A 16572-nucleotide genomic window follows, 5' to 3' on the forward strand; every position below is an offset into this window, starting at 1 on the left:
CGGTCGCTATTGTTTTTGCCGACTGCCCTTCGGCATCACTTCCGCCCCGGAGTATTTTCAAAATCAAATGGCCAGAATCCTTGAAGGTCAGGAGGGTGTTGTCAACATGATTGACGATATTCTTGTTTTTGGACGTACCAAGCAGGAATACGATGCAAGACTTGAGCAAGTCTTGACATGTCTTTCAACTGCAGGCGTCACCTTGAACAAAGACAAGTCTTGTTTTGGGGTCTCCGAGGTCTCCTTCCTACGTGTCGTCGTCTCAGTACAAGGCATCAAGCCAGACCCAGGCAAGATCGATGCAGTGTATGTAATGCCACCTCCCACAGACGTTGCAGGTGTCAGGCGTTTACTCGGGATGGTAAATCATCTTGCCAGGTTCTTGCCTCATATTTCGGAAATCACTGCTCCAATACGCACCCTTCTCAATAAGAATGCTAGTTGGACTTGGCAGCATGAACAGGAAGCTGCATTCAAAAAAGTCAAGGAACTTCTGACGTCCGAACGCTGCCTGGCCAAGTACCACCCACCGTATGCCACAACAGTCTCTGCCGACGCCAGCTCTTTTGGACTCAGAGCAGTCCTGCTACAAGCACAACCGACTGGTGAGCGGAGGCCAGTAGCCTTTGCCTCAAGGGCAATGACGACTACAGAACAAAGGTACAGTCAAACAGAAAAAGAGGCCTTGGCTACAGCGTGGGCCATCCAGAAGTTCGACGAGTTCATCAGGGGCATCACCTTTACCGTAGAAACTGATCACCTTCCTCTCGTGTCATTGTTTGGCAAAATGGAACTTGACGTGCTTCCTCCGAGGGTGCAAAGACTCAGGCTTAAGACAATGCCTTGCCAGTTTCAGATCATGTACGTGCCCGGAAAACTGTTGGCTACAGCGGATGCATTGTCTCGCATCCCTCCCAAAGTGCATCCAGTAGACACAGTCGAACTTTTTGCTACCGAAGTCGTGGCTTCTGCTCCAGATGTGCTTCCTCTGAACATGCAGGATATCAGGTATGCCCAAAGTTGTGATGGAGAATGTACCACGCTCATCTCTTTCTGCCAGCACGGCTGGCCAAAGAAGTCAAAGATACCTCTTCACGTCTCAAAGTATGAATCAGTGAAGGATGAACTTTCTGTTTGTGATGGTCTTCTCCTCAAAGGCACTCGCCTCTTGATCCCCGCAGCAATGAGGCCAGCAGTCTTGACGCTTCTGCATGAAGGACATCAGGGCATCGGCCGCACCAAGGCCCTCGCTCGTGAATCTGTGTGGTGGCCTGGCATAACAGCGGAGATAACCTCCCTCGTGACCAGCTGTGAAAGGTGCGCCCTTACTCGAGTGAATTCAGCGGAACCACTCCTTCCTACAAATCTCCCTGGTCGTCCCTGGGAAGTTCTGGGCATGGACCTCTTTCACCACAATTCTCAAACCTTCTTGATGGTAGTGGACTACTACTCCCGGTTCCCAGAGGTGGTGACACTGAAAAGTACAACAGCTCCGGTGGTCATTGAGGCGCTCAAAAGCCTGTTCGCCCGTCATGGGATACCGCAACAGGTTAAGTCAGACAACGGTCTGCCATTTTCTTCACGTGAATTTACCGTACTCGCCGCATCTTATGGTTTCGACCACATCACCAGTAGCCCCCATTACCCACAGTCTAACGGAGAGGCGGAGCGAATGATCCGGACCGTGAAAGATACCTTCCGTAAGGCAAAAGATCCTTACTTGGCCCTTCTCAGCTATAGGGATACACCAGGTGTGAGTGGCTTCAGCCCGGCTCAGCTCCTAATGGTGCCTAAGTTGCCGGAAGGCAACTGAGAACTCGAGTCCCAAAGCCGGATGAAAAGCTTCGTTCACACTGGCCCAAAAGGGAGGAGGTAGCCCTCAGAGATGATTCTTACAAGAAAAGGACTTTTGGGCCTCCTGATGTATATAGCCCATAACCATGTACTGTAAATACGAAATAAACTTGATTTAATTTGAAAAAAAAAGGACTTCAACCGACATCATCGCGTCAGGGATCTTCCATCACTTCAGTCTGGTGAGCAGGCCTGGGTTCGACCTGGCCAGGTGCGTGCTACAGTTTTGAGCAAGGCACAGCGTCCAAGGTCCTTCGTCGTCGAAACGGAGCGAGGAACGATTCTGCAGCGGAATCGTCGACACCTTGTTCCCTTTGTGCTGAGGGCAGCAGATCCAGCACTTCTCCAGCCTCACCCCCTAACTCAAGAGGCAGCAGCACCTGATCCGCCGCCTGTTACAGCGGGACCTTCACGTCCTGGTGATGGTGTTGTCTTTACCCGTAGCTGCCGCCGTGTAGTACCACCGGACCGCTTGAACTTGTGACTGAAGGGGGGAGATGTTGGGGTCGCCATCTATGAACTTAATAGTGGCGCCGTCTGAGCTGAGACACAGCTAGGCGGTTTGGAATACATCATTTTGTGTTTGGTCCTGGAGCGGAGTGGTCGCCTGGCTCTCTCTCTCTCTTTCTCACGGCCTCCCGGCACGACAGCACGGGAACGCCCACGCGACAGTTACAGGAGATACCACTCAAGTGCACATCCGTGGCCCGCGTAGTGGCGGTCTTCTGCCGGTGCGGGTGCATCGCGCGCAGTGAGGCCTCCGAGTCCGGCGGGGGAGGATCAGCCGGACACTCCATGAGGATGTGTGTTAGGGTAGCGGTGGGGTGAGAGCACAAGGAACAGGATGGGGTAAAAGCACCCGGGTGGATGTGGGATATTAGGTAAACGGTGGGGAGTGTTCGCGCCTGCAGGCGGCGCCACAGGATGTGGGGGTGGTTGGTAAGGGATGGATGAGGGGGTAGAGCTGACTTTCGGCCCGAGAGGCCTACGGCAGATCGATGAAGGTATGCATGCTCTCTCGAGTCGTCCAGGCTGGAGTCCGCCGCCGCCCGGTTTAATAGTCCTCGGACGTGGACATTGGCGGCCTCGTTACCAGGGTTTCCCGAGTGTGCAGGCACCACCTGGCGGGGTAGTGTGGCAGGAAGGGACTATACGACGGAGTAGGCGGTCTCGTAGATTCTGCCTCTAGCAAAATTTAGTAATGCGTTTTTTGAGTCACAGAGAATATCCCGGGCTTCAGTGTGGGCACTGAAGGCGGCTATTGCAGCCTCCTCTGCTGATTCTGGAGTGGAGGTGGGTGAGAGGGGGCAGAGATGAGTGGGCAGCCCGTGTGGTGCCCAACCGCCACCGCGCAAGCCGCGCTCACTCATACGGCGTCATGTTCGGACCCGTAGTATTTTTGGAGGGCGCGTGCACGCGCCGCTCTGCGTGCGGCATGGTATGCGGGGTGTGTGCTGCGTGCGAGTGGTTTAATTAAGATTTTGCAGTGTATGTGCGAAGGGAGGGGGAGAAGCTGGGAATGGTTTGCGGGGATTCGATAATGTAGTCTATCCAGTAAATGCCTCCCTGTAAAGATTTTAGTGAGCCGTACGTATTGAGCTTGTCTGTGGGCTTCAACGAGCTCATGTGTGGCGTTGTGTAGTATAGTTGTAGGAGTTTTGACGCTTGTGTGTGAGGGGGAGATGGAGAGCGATATTGTACGCTTTCCTAACGAGGGCTTTTAACGTGTCTTCTTCCCTGCTATCTAGTTTGAGATAGGGGATGCTATATAGAAAACGGCTTAGTAAGAAGGCGTGGTGACGCGCCATATATCTTGTTCTCTCAAGTGCTTGGTGGAGACGCGCCGGATAAGGCGTGCCAGTGCGGTTGTGTTCTTAAATTTTTTGATAGTGAAAGTGATGAGTCCTTTATTTTACAGGTCGAGCCCAAGTATCCGTATGGTGCTTACCTCCGGTATGGGTTGTCCGTCCAGTGTTATGTTGATGGGTGTTGTAGGAATGGTGCGTGGTTTAGGGCGTACGATTAGGATTTCGGATTTGGCTGCAGAGCAAGTGAGGCCTATAGTGCGAGCGTACTGTTGTTTTTGTGGCTGCCTTTTGTAGACTGTCTTCTATGTGCCCATTGTTTCCCGTCGTAGTCCACAGGGCGATGCCGTCGGCATATAGAGTGTGTGGGAGGTGCGGTATGTGGTTGAGAGAAGAAGCTAGGGGAATGAGGGCGGCGTTGAATAGGAATGGTGATAGAACCCAGCCCTGTGGGGCGCCCGCCCCTCGAAACATGTAGGAGGTGGAGGATTGAGGACCTAAGTGAACCTGGGATCCGCGGCGCGGTTGGAGGAAGGCGCGGATGTAAGAATACATTTTATGTCCAGTGTTTAATGGGGAAAGTGCGGTTAGTGTGGCCGTGTGGTGGACCTTGTCAAAAGTCTTCGAGAGGTCTAAGGCGAGTATGGCTTTAGTGTGGGCTGGGATATAGTGGGGTCGAGGACGTCGTGCGTTAGTTGCAGCATGCTGTCCTGTGCGGATGAGTGGGGACGAAAACCGACCATGCTGTATGAGTACAGGTTGCGCTCGGCCATTTGACTTGTAAGTAGGCTGAGTGCTACATGTCCCAAAAGTTTGCCTAGACAAGAGGTGAGGGAGATGGGTCTGAGATTTCCAATTGAAACAGGTTTATTCAGTTTGGGGATAAAAATGATCTTCCCGTGTCGCCATGCTTGGGGGAGGGTGCCTGTCTGCCAGTATTAATTTAAATAATCTCTGATCTGAGTGGCGAACACGTCGTCTATGTTGTGTATAATTCTGTTAGTGATTTTGTCGGCCCCTGCTGCCGCGGAGGTACGCAATGATTGTATGGCGGAGCGGACCTCCTGTTTTGTGATGTCTGCATCGAGATCTGGGTTATGTGTACCTGCATATGTTCGGAGGGGGGTGTTAGTGCCCGGTGCAGTGTGTGTAGTTTTCAAGTGATCGATCAGGTCTGTGGGTGTGAGTGGTGTGTTGTGAATGAGTCGGGTGATGTGTTGATGCGTGGCTAATCGGATTGAGTGGGGTCGATGAGGTGGCGCAGAAGCTGCCAAGGTTGTTTGCTGCCAAGGTTAGCGGACATCCTGTTGCAGATTTCGCCCCATTTGTCGCGGTTAAGAGTGTCGGCGTGAGAGTTAAGCTGGACTTGAATTGCTGCGAGGCACTTCCGCAATTTGCGGTTGTGCTTCTGGCGCTTCCACCGGGTTTGTAGACTGCTGTGTGCCTCCCAAGGGTGAGCCAGTAGACTATCTATTTCGTGTATGTGCGGAGGTGTGTCAATGCATTGTGTATGTGCGGCGACATCAGTGAGAAGGGCCTCCACCCATACATCGATGTCTTGAATGGGCGTGTTGGGGAGGTCCTTGCGCATGATGCGGAGGTTATCCCATTTGATGTGTGAAGGCTGGTGTGATTTTGCGCGATGCATGACAGAAAAGTGTGATCAGTATGGTGTAGTGATCGCTCCCCATGGTTTGTGATCAGTATTTCGTAGTGATCACTTCCCAGGAGACTGAGAATTTAAGAGATATAATACATCGCTATAGTTGTTTCAGTGGATAAAGAACTCCATGACCTTTTTTCTGGGGGGCGGGGGGGGGGGAAGGGGAGAGGGGGAAGCATTCAGAACCTTAGATACCTGCTTGTTGAGGGCCTAATATTAAGGGGGGGGTTTGGATCAAGAGAGCTCCGCCGCCATTCCGGCATTGGCGACCCAGGTAGCACCGAAACATTGCGATAATGTTACATTTTTGTTACGCTCTAATGTTATTTCAATGTCCTTAATGTCCTTTTTTTCTAATGTTTTAAGCATGAAATGCTTTTAGCCCCCGTTGTCGGCAGTGTGGTGACGTCACGCCGAGACCTAGAGCCATCATCCGGGCACTGAAATCCACTCATCCGGGCACTGAATTCCCGTCATCCGGGCACTGAATTCCCGTCATCCGGGCACTGAAATCCACTCATCCGGGCACTGAAATCCACTCATCCGGGCACTGAATTCCAGTCATCCGGGCTCTGAAACGAGAACATCCGGGCACCGTACGAGACTTAACGAGATTTAACGAGACTCTCTAAGCCCTCCTACGCGACCGGCATGCAAGCACCGGTTGGTCTCCAAACGAGACAAAAAATAACTGCTGCCAGTGCCTTCTCAATGTTTATCAAGATATCAGTGGAGCTGTGGGTTTGATAATGCACGGAATTATAATTTCCGATTTCTAATAAGGGTGCAAAAAGCACATAAATGCCACGTTACACTTCGTTGTCATACGTGATCCGGGGGAGAAGCGCTGCGTTCAAAGGGCAAGGCATCGCGCCGAACGGATGGTGGCGTTCCTCCCTTCCTTTACGGTGCGGTTCGGGTGTCCACCGAGATGGCAGAGAATTACTGCGCCATTTCCTTTCCTCAAAAAACCTTGCGTTCAAATGGCAAGGCATCGCGCTGAACGGGTGGTGGCGTTCCTCCCTTCCTGTACGGTGCGGTTCGGGTGTCCACCGAGATGACATTAGGCCCGTAAACATTTCATGCTTACTCTACTCTCGTTTACGGGAGAGGCAGAGATTTTTTGTAATGTTACATATAAACGTTCGAATAACCTTCCCCAAACATTCATGAAACATGTAAACAACATAAATGCAACATTCTCGAAAATGGTGAAGCAGCCACGCACAAGCATGCAGGCCTGCCAGTGTGACGGCACACAACTTACTACACTTTGCAAGAACCAACAACAAGAGCGACACACTACAGCACAGCAACTCGTATTCACTCCCCTCCAAACGGATATCATGCCGCCGAGCTTATATACTCGTTACTGCGGGATGTCCCATGAGTGACAGTGGGGAATGGGTAATAACTAAAGTTTTGTGACAAAATAATGGGGCTCTTCATGTAATCTATGGCGAGTACTATCTAAAGATGTGGTTACAAGGTACTGTTAAGTTGAAAAATATCTTTACTCTAAGAACAGTGAGAAAATGTCTGGAAATCCGTGCTCGAAATATATTTGCAATGTTTTTTTCTAGTTGCGACTCTAACATTATAATAAAATTTAGAAGATTACATTAAAACAACGTTTGTTTAGAATGTCAAAGTAACGTTTCCTATGTAACTTATTACGTTATATTTTAATTTTTAATGTTAATGTAAAGTTACTATGCAATATGTAACATTACTCCAACTTACATAACATTTTTATAACACTATTCTAATGTTCGGTGCTACCTGGGGAGCTCTAACTTGTGTCCATCGCCCCAGTGGAGGCAGTGGAGTTCCGCGGAGAACACTTAGGCCTAGGGGTTGCTGGCTTCTCCCAAATGGAGGAAGCCTTGCAGGCTGCCGACTTGCCGGCAAGCCCTTCTTCGGGGATGGCGTAGCATCTTTCGCTGCGTCTGCCAGAGGCACGGATGACCCTGTCTCAGCCTCACTGTATGTGAGCTAGTCAGGTGCCGGAGAACAGTGTGGTACGCCGAGCCCACGCACCACATCGGCAAAGTTTGTGTGGGGTGAGAAAGAAAATGTGCCCTGTGTCATTGCGTAACTCTTTCTTGCCTCTTTAAATGCTGTTTTCTTGTAATCCTTTTTTTTTTCCAAGCAGGACATGACCCCAAATAATCTTCGCAGTCAGCGCAGCATAGTGTCGCATCGCATTCGTTAGGTTGGTGGTCATTTGAGCCACATTAAACACAGGTATCACGGCCTCGGCACCTTTCGGAGTCGTGACAAAACCTCTCACATTTGAACCAGCTTCTAGGGTTAGGAATATATCATTGTGCGGAGATTTTTGCGCACCCTACCTCGAATGACTGGGGCAGGGTGCAGGAAGCAAAGGTCAGAACCAGGTGCGCAGTAAGGATTTCTTTGTTCTCTTTGTGGGTTGTAATTCTGTGTACACTAGTCCCATTCTGGGGAGACAGACCTTCAAGCGTCTCTTGCTCTGTTAGGTTGTAGGAAGTCATTGTATGAAACGACACCGCCTACTGGGTTCAGTGATCTGTGTGGTGTGACGGAGACAGGAATATCACCAAAGGTTTCAATGTTCGCAAGCTTTGATATTTGGGCTATTTCGATCAGTTCGAGCCGGAGGTCACGACTAGCCAATTTTGTTACTTCGTGCGGAGGGCCTAAGGAATCTGTGAGAACGTTTGACACAAGGAATGGCGATATTTGTCTGGCTGGCTTTTCTGTCTGTTTGCTATAAAAGATTTAGTATTTTGGGAAAGTCTTCATTTTTTTGAAAACCTGAGAGGGAACATCGGTCCGTCTTCTTTTCAGAGGGCGATGATTTCAAAGCAGGGTGAAAGCCATACAAATGTGTGATCTTAGACCATGGTGTCAGCCGCCCACCATGGTGCTCTAGAAGAATTCTACCAAACAGAGTAATTTAGAAATACAATCGCCTCTGTATTTTTATTATAAGCGTTCACGTTAGCCGCAGTGGCTAAAAAATTAATGAAAACAGTTCGATTAATTAGGCGTCTAACGGTGACAATTATCATCTCAATTTGTATCCCCCAGGCCATAAAACTTATGCTCAGAGGTTAATTCCACGTTCCTTTGAACGCCTAAGTTTAAGAAATTTTCAAAGCTTAAAGTTTTGCCGCCCAGCATAAGCAGAAGAAAGCACATGTGATCCAAACTGAAGTCAGCCATCAAGGGCGCCAACAAAAGGACAATAACTTTTCAGTTAGCTGTTTATCCCTACGTTTTATATAGCGCTAGCTGCACAGTGCGAAACTAAACTAAGCAGCTGAAAATGAAAACGAACCGAGAGTGTGAAATAACTAACAAATTGTGTTACTTTTGCTTCGGTTCTCTTGCACGTGTCTTCTGACTACTGGCATTCGCTTGGATTGCGTCTTCTTTCTTCTGCTTATGCAGGGTCTCCCAGCTAAAGTAACCGAGAAAGTAACCGGGTCTCCAAGGCGAGCGAAACCCACTGGGTGCTGTGGATAGTCGCATGTTTTGTTCTGAAAGCGTGCTTTAAAGAATAATTAGCTAACGTTCAAATCTTATTGCCTGGAATAAATTGCTTGCGAATTGAGGAATGCTAGAATATTCTGCCTTTTTGATTTGGCATTATCGGCCAACATCGGTACGTGGTTTTTTTGGTTTACACTCCCCTTTCCGCATGTGCTTATCTCGAGATTATGAATGTGCGAGCGCCGCTTAATCAATTATCAGTCACAGGAGAACGCCGTGTTTCTCCTCCGCTCTCTTAGTCCGTGTTTCTCACGCTGCATTTCAAAACTGCCCAGTTCACCGTCCCAATTGAAGTGTTAGTGCGGTAGTTACAGCCGGCTGATATGTTTGCACAGAAGTGCCATTTACGCAGCTGGTCGTAAAAAAATAGCCCGTAAAAGCTACCACTGGCCGATGACTGCTACTCGAGTGTCCCAAGAACAAGGTCCGCCCTTCCCAGGAGCGTTGTCCCCGAAGGGGTTTGCGAACGCACTGCGTGGCAGAGGGTGCGCGCACTGAGTCATCGTGCACCCGGCGGGAGACATGAGCCAGCGTACGTCACTTGGCCGCAGCTTTTTGTGTTTCGCGGGCTTTCCTTTAGGGCCGGTAAATAAAGCTGCGTAAACGGACCTCAGTACAATCATTTCAGTCAGCTATCTTCAAGGCAATTTCTAAACATAATATCCAAAAATGCACCTAATCAACTATAGGCACCATAAAACGTACTGCAGGCTCCCGATAGAACTGTTTCATCGGTTGTAAAGTAAAGGCTCCAAAAACCACACACACACACACAAGACAAGAGAACGGGACAGAGCGCCACTCACAACTAGTTTATTTTTCACACCACAGATACATATATACACAAGGCCATCGCCTGCGCAAGGAACAAAATCGCGCATCAATGTGATAACGAATGCTCAAAAAACTTTTTCTCCGCCTTATCGAGAGATACAGAAGTTTCGCTAACACAAGCACTGCCTTTTTTACTGATATAAAACGCTTCAATCAGTTCTTTAGCTTTGATATTGCTGCTTCTGGCAGGGATCCGCACGGATGAAAACCCTGGCTCAGAAGAGCTCACAAGATCCTGCCATTCACGCTCTTGTGAACCATGCTTTTCATCCGTGCGGATCCCTGCCAGAGGCAGCCCAGGAGCGTAAATTGCTGGGCTAGTTGGTTCATAATGTTGTCAGGGTGGAACCAGCGGAACACAGACGCAGGACAGGAAAAAAAGGAGGAACGCACACCACACCGCTGGACTTGCAACTGATTTATTTCCAAGAAAACCACCACATTTAAATGTTTCCCTGCGCAAGCGCACACTCTGGACGACGGGATCGACTGCATTAAGATAAAAGAAAGTTATATTCTTTATCCGTGATAAAAACCGAGGGATCGCTGACACACATCTCCTTGTTTTTCCTGATTAAGGGAGTCGGTTGTCTTGTACGGACTTGGCCTAGCCGACATAAAAGAAGCAAGGATCTTTGCCCCTTGGTCAACCGTTTCCAGCAGGAGGGCCTCAGCCTTCTGCAAGCAGATAAGGAAGGTGGGTTCGTGGTTTTGCCTTCTTCACTTTTTAAGACAAAAGCCACCGAGGCTATCGAGAAGAACTTCAGGAATTCAGACTTAAAACCACGAAAGGCTAAGGCTCTGGCATTGGGGCTATTAAATCGGCTGAATTTGCGTCGCCTGGAAGAAGAAGTTCGGAAAAGTGATCAAGACGTCCTGCGGGTGTTCTTCACCGCTAAGACTCATAAGCCTGGTTATCCGTTTAGGGCCGTCGTTACAGAAGAAGGCACTTGGCAAAAAGTGGTCTCCAACTACCTGAAGGTTTCCTTCGATGGTCTGGTGCCGACGGATCCCTTTAGGGTGAAGAGCTCAATGAGCCTGGTGGAGTGTCTCTGTTCCGGTTTTCCCGATGCGAATGCAGCCTTCTCTTTGGACATTGTGGACTTGTTTTACTCTGTTCCGCATGATGAACTCTTTTGTGCTGTACGCGAATTAATTGAAAGAACCGGTATAATTTCCTTCCAGAACAAGTGTGGCATCTCTCTGGAATCTTTCCTTGAGCTGTTGAAGTTTTATTTAAATTCGACAATTGTTCAATATGACAGCAAGTACTACGTGGTGCAAAACCGAGGTACCTGCATTGGCTCGTGCGTAGCGCCAGTTCTCTGTGACATTTTTTTAGCGAAAATTGACTCGATTCTACAGGATTCCATTCAAGACACACGTGTTGTTAGGGTTTTCAGGTATGTGGACGATTTTCTAGTCATTTTAAAATTAAATGAAACTGACCAGCTCACTCTTGTGGCAGACCAGCTTTTAAATTTTTTTAGCGCATGCTCTAAAAACTTGGGTTTTACCAAAGAGATTCCTTCTGACAAGACCATTAGGTTCCTTTATTTAGAATTGACTTTTTTACCCGACGGGCACGTGAGTTGAAAATATGTTCCCAGGACTAAAAAGTCGCTTTTGCCATATGAATCGGCGCTTTCAAAGCTGGTGAAACGCAGCATCGCAAATTTGTGTTTTTCGAATGCTCTCAAGAAAAGTTGCCCACATGTAATGCAGCAAAGTCTGGCCGAGCAGGTTGCGCGGTTATCGGATTCTGCGTTTCCCCCGTCGGTTTTGCTTGCGGTGGGTGAATCACTGGGGAATAAGATAAAGAAACTGTCGGCAAAGTCTGCAAGTCCATCGCAAGAGAACAGGAAGAAGATTGAAGTGCTTCCTCACTGCCACAAGACATCGCATGGTCAGAAAAAAGTGGCACGAAAATTCGATGTCACTATGGTTTTTTTTGCTCCCCGGGAACTGTCTGGTTTGTGCGCCCATATTTCTGGTGGTCCGCAGAAAAAGGGGACCTGTAAAACCAAGCACCTGACGAGGTTCACTTCGTGTGAAGTGGGGGTGGTGTACTGCATCCCATTGTCCTGTGGGAAAACCTACATATGGGGAAACCGGAGGGTGCATCAATGAACGTCTGAGGCAGCACCGAACAACGTTCAGTTCAGGCACTGGAAGCAATTTAGCCTTGCATGTTAGGGTATGCAAAGGATGTTCTCCTTTGCTTCACCGCACGAGCATTATCGGTCGGGGGAGAACAAGACGCGAGCGTGAGATTCTTGAAGCGTTTTTAATCAAGAAAAACAAGGAGATGTGTGTCAGCGATCCCTCGGTTTTTATCACGGATAAAGAATAAAACTTTCTCTTATCTTAATGCAGTCGATCCCATCGTCCAGAGTGTGCGCTTGCGCAGGGAAACTTTTAAATGTGGCGGTTTTCTTGGCAATAAATCAGTTGCAAGTCCAGCGGTGTGGTGTGCGTTCCTCCTTTTCTCTTGTCCTGCGTCTGTGTTCCGCTGGTTCCACCCTGACCACAGCAATATCAAAGCTAAAGAACTGATTGAAGCGTTTTATATCACTAAAAAAGGCAGTGCGTGTGTTAGCGAAACTTCTGTATCTCTCTATCAGGCGGAGAAAAAGTTTTTTGAGCATTCGTTATCACATTGATGCGTGATTTTCTTCCTTGCGCAGGCGATGGCCTTGTGTATATATGTATCTGGGTTCTGCAATATAAACTAGTTGTGAGTGGCGCTCTTTCCCGTTCTCTTGTCTTGTGTGTGCGTGTGGTTTTTGGCGCCTTTACTTTACAATGAATTACCAACTAGCCCAGCAAGAAGTTCTCTTATGTTTCAATCGGACCGAACATTCCGCCTATTATAAAATCTTGGTTACTTCTAGCTGTCACACCTGGCGCCTGTCATCGCTTTCTGAATGCAGTTCAGCTGTACTTGACCGCTGTGTGCGTCTCCGTTCTTAGTTTGTCCGTGGGCTGGTGCTGTCTAAGAGCCAGAGTGAGTGTTAACCGACGACTCAAACAAGTGTTGGTCGATGCTGTGCCGCTTTTAGCCGTGCGTTGCTGACCCAGAGCCCTTTGTTCGGCGGCACCTGGGAATGTACATAAGCTCCCTCGCTGGGCATGCGCAATGCTGATCGGGCTGGGCGTCTTGCAGCGACGCAGGACGACTGCAAGGGCGGCTCGTTCACGTGCGCCAACTCACGCTGCATCTGGGAGGGATTCTCGTGCGACCAGACGGACAACTGCGGCGACAACAGCGACGAGCAGTTCTTCGTCAGCTCAATGTGCAGTTGAGTGGCCTGCTCTGTTATAATGCCAGCCACAGAGAGTGGACACCAGATATGCGGCGACGGTAATCAGAGGGAGGGTGTAGGAAGATAGCTCCGCCATTCGGCACAAGCGTCATCGTCGCCGGTGCTCATGGCTGAAAGGGCAACTGCATCACTTTTTTGAGAATTTTGCAATATTCAAGGACTCAAATCTATATAGGCTGTAGGTGAAGCATGGCCAGTGTTATTGCATTAGCATTTAAAATGGTGACATAATAAGCGATTGAATTTTGCGCTTCTCCTCAAAGCACCGCAGGAGGGCGGGGAAGTTCAGTGGGACGTCACGGAAGGTATGATTTTAAATTACAGCTGCCGTCAACCACACCCTGCCGTGCACCGTTGGATGCTGCCCAACGACGCTCGGCGGTCTTTGCCGTCTGTAGCGTTGGTTTTTTTTTTTCTATCAAAGCAGGTCTTTATGCGTTGGAAATGTACCGATACCTTCGATGACGTCATCAGGCGCCCACCACTTGGTGTTGTGCACTGCGTAGAAGCTTGAAGGCAGTCGCGATTTTGATCGGCGAATACGTCAGCATTTCAAAAGCTAGCCCAAAAGGACTTCGCATGCTTTACCTACAAGTTTCACACATTCGACCATTTTAGGCTCATTGATGTCTAAAACCTATGCAGTTGCCCTTTAATGCTAATGAAGAATCTGTCAGACCACGCTTACGGGCGTTTACTGCGTCGCTTCGTGGTTGGGGCGTCCCGAAAGAAATGTGCGGATGACGCTTCCAAAGCAGCCCACATGGCTTAACCCTCTAGCGTTCAATCTGTGTTCTTCCCGTCCTCTCTCCAGGAAACCGTTAGCAGGCTGAATTTTCCCCCAAAATCACGGAAAAAGCTCCGTAGAGCGCATCGGTGAAGGACAAAGCGTGCGGTTTTTTCCAACAGAGCTGCCCCTTTGAGCGCCATTCGGGAGAAGACATAAGTGCCAGACGAGAGGGTGATACACGGAGAGAAGCCGAATGTTTAATGTGCGGGGCAGAAAAAACTTACAATAAAAACGAACAGGGTCAGAACAAACGATTTTCTGCGCTAGTTCGTTTTCTTCGTCCGTGTTCGTTCCTGCGCCCTTTAGTGAATTGAAACCTTATATGTAAGGGCTTGTTGGATTGTACTTTCTAAGAAATTTATTTCTTTGTTTATAATTTGTTAGTCGATTTGCTTCTGCTTGGCACATTCCGCATCCGGGTTTTCTTCGTGTACCACTCCGTCTTGTGCCACCTTTGTACAACAACCTTGTTTTCTTCCTCTGCTGCACTTGGATCGAGCCCTCAGCTGCCAAAGTGTGTTTAAACGTTTACGTCCGCCACCGTAAATTGTGTACGCTTCCTTGCAATTCCAAGCTGCGCAGCTTCCCTTACAAAAATACTTCGAGTTTACATTGTTTAATAGAATCTCCTCGATCGAACTTTTCTGTAATAAACTGGCTCGGTATCGATATTTTCCATGGAGTTATCACTGCATATTTTACATTTTATATTATTATACTTTACTCTCTTTAAATCAAATTGCATTACATATTGGCCACCGTGTTCAAACTGGAACACCATAGAGAGTGGAAACCTAACTTCGATTTAGCTCCCCCGATACCCGCTGTCGACTGGAAATAGCGTTCTATAACTGTTTTATAACATTTTATAAGCATAACCGCCAAATTTGACATCATATACCTTCCTGTCAGCGCTCTGGAAACATCAGGTAACACCTGCACTAAACCTTCGTACTCATGCTTATGTACTCGCTAGGAAGTGTGTACACCATCTATTAGTGGTCAGTCATTAATAAGCGCAGATTTCGAAGACGATTACAGCGCCATTGACGGAATCTCTCGGTGGTAAAGAGCAAGAGGTTTAAATGCTAAATTATGTTAGTTGAAGTAAGATCCCTATGCACGAACAGGCAATCAAACAAAAATTGCAATTCTCTTCTTGATCAACAGAATATATAGTTGATGTGGACTTTTGCTTGTCTGAAAGGGTTGTCCTTCCCTTAGCACCAATTTTGCAATGCTTCAAGCCAATGCTTCATGAATGTTGCTTAAAACTTCCAGTTCTAACACTACTGGTCGGCTTTTCATTAAGCGCTTCATGAAAATATCCGACTGTAAGAAAATTATTAAAGAGCAAAATTAACTGACATTCCCTCGACTTGCACACAACTGGCTTCCTGCTTCCTGTTGACTTGTATGTCATGTGAATGAACGAGCTCAATATAGTTATCTTTTTATTTAAATGTTATAAATTCTATAGAGACTGAATACGCGGTCAACTGAAATTCAATGCGCATTATTTGAAGGGTCTGAGTGATCATGTTCCGAGTGGCCCAATCGCAAGCACTCGTTGGAAGCCCAAGCAGGCCCGAGTCGGCGCCTCGAGCTCTCCTGTTTCTTCTGCCCCCCTCCCCCACAGTAATGCCCATGACGGCGCTGGTCCTCATCGTGAGCGGCATCACCGTCATCGTCACTTCGCTCACCACCATCTGCTACTGCATGGCTCGCCTGCGGACCCAGCTGCAGAGGGTACGTGCAAAGCTCGGCTGGCATGACCAGAAAAGAAAGCGATCGATAGAAAGACTCATCTGTGGGTGGGCCCTCTTATATAAAAACAAAAACAAGCTCTAAAGACGATTAGTACTGTGCAACGCAAGATTGAGCGGCAGCTCATTGCGGCGTGGTGAACAAAGTTTAAGTAAAACTCTAGTTTGGGCGAGTTGGTTTATTTTGAAAGAAAAAAACCGGTAATGGCGCAAGAAATGAGGACACGGAAGGCACACAAAAGACAGGACTGACACCAACTTGCAACTGGGGTTTGTTGCACCAAGCCTGCCTTTTGTACTACAACCAAGCCGTATCAACAAATGCATCAACGTTGTACATATCAATCGGCAAATCATGCGAACATTAGCAACACAGTATCGCTGACCACTACAGAATCTATCCGAAACAGAGCTTGGGATGCCAACTTCTTTTCTGGCCAGCAGAAACAATTTTTTTTTTGCCTTGGTTGATGTTGTTATTGAGAGCCACAGCATCGATTTTCGATTTTTACTGCGAAAAAAAACTAGAGCTGTAGCGCTCTAATTGGTTAAACTGTATCGTTTAGATCGTGTAGTTTTTAGCTTGTGAAAGAGGTCATGCTAGTGGCCTCAATAAAAAGGCCCTCAGCAGCGAACGTTACAGTGCTGTCTGGGAAGGCAACGCAGAGCAGGCGCAGAACCTGTTGCTGAACACTCAAGTTGATCTTGTGTTCACATGATTTGTGAAGGGGGCTCTTAGGCAGTTCGGAAATATCCTTCTCTTCGCTGTTCTCGATTGGGCCGAATTATAACTTACTATTGGCTTTTTAGACCGAGGGAAGTACGTCCAACAGACTGAACGATCATTAAAGCTGGTGCTGACATCTAGCTACTGCAAGCAACCCTCAAGGAGTACCTCACGAGTCAATTCAAAACCCCCTAGCCCATTCTTGAAAAACGCGAAACACGATTTCCACAACTTCTCTTCTCTGAGGCGTCGCTCTTCTCGAGAAAA

The 16572-nt window shown here is 48.2% G+C and overlaps 1 protein-coding gene across 1 annotated transcript in view; it reads left to right on the forward strand.

Moving 5' to 3' along the window:
* The window catches only part of LOC149344757 (uncharacterized), a 61492-nt gene that overhangs the window by 24410 nt on the left and 20510 nt on the right, over positions 1-16572 (forward strand). The window contains exons 4-5 of the mRNA XM_089542665.1: positions 12863-12997; positions 15452-15561. Of these exons, the coding sequence (XP_089398791.1) occupies positions 12863-12997; positions 15452-15561 (245 nt within the window). The remainder of the gene's footprint in view (positions 1-12862; positions 12998-15451; positions 15562-16572) is intronic.

The sequence above is a fragment of the Amblyomma mixtum genome, chromosome 5, assembly GCF_055824585.1.
Source record: "Amblyomma mixtum isolate Tamu chromosome 5, ASM5582458v1, whole genome shotgun sequence".
NCBI classification, from domain to species: Eukaryota; Metazoa; Arthropoda; class Arachnida; order Ixodida; family Ixodidae; genus Amblyomma; species Amblyomma mixtum.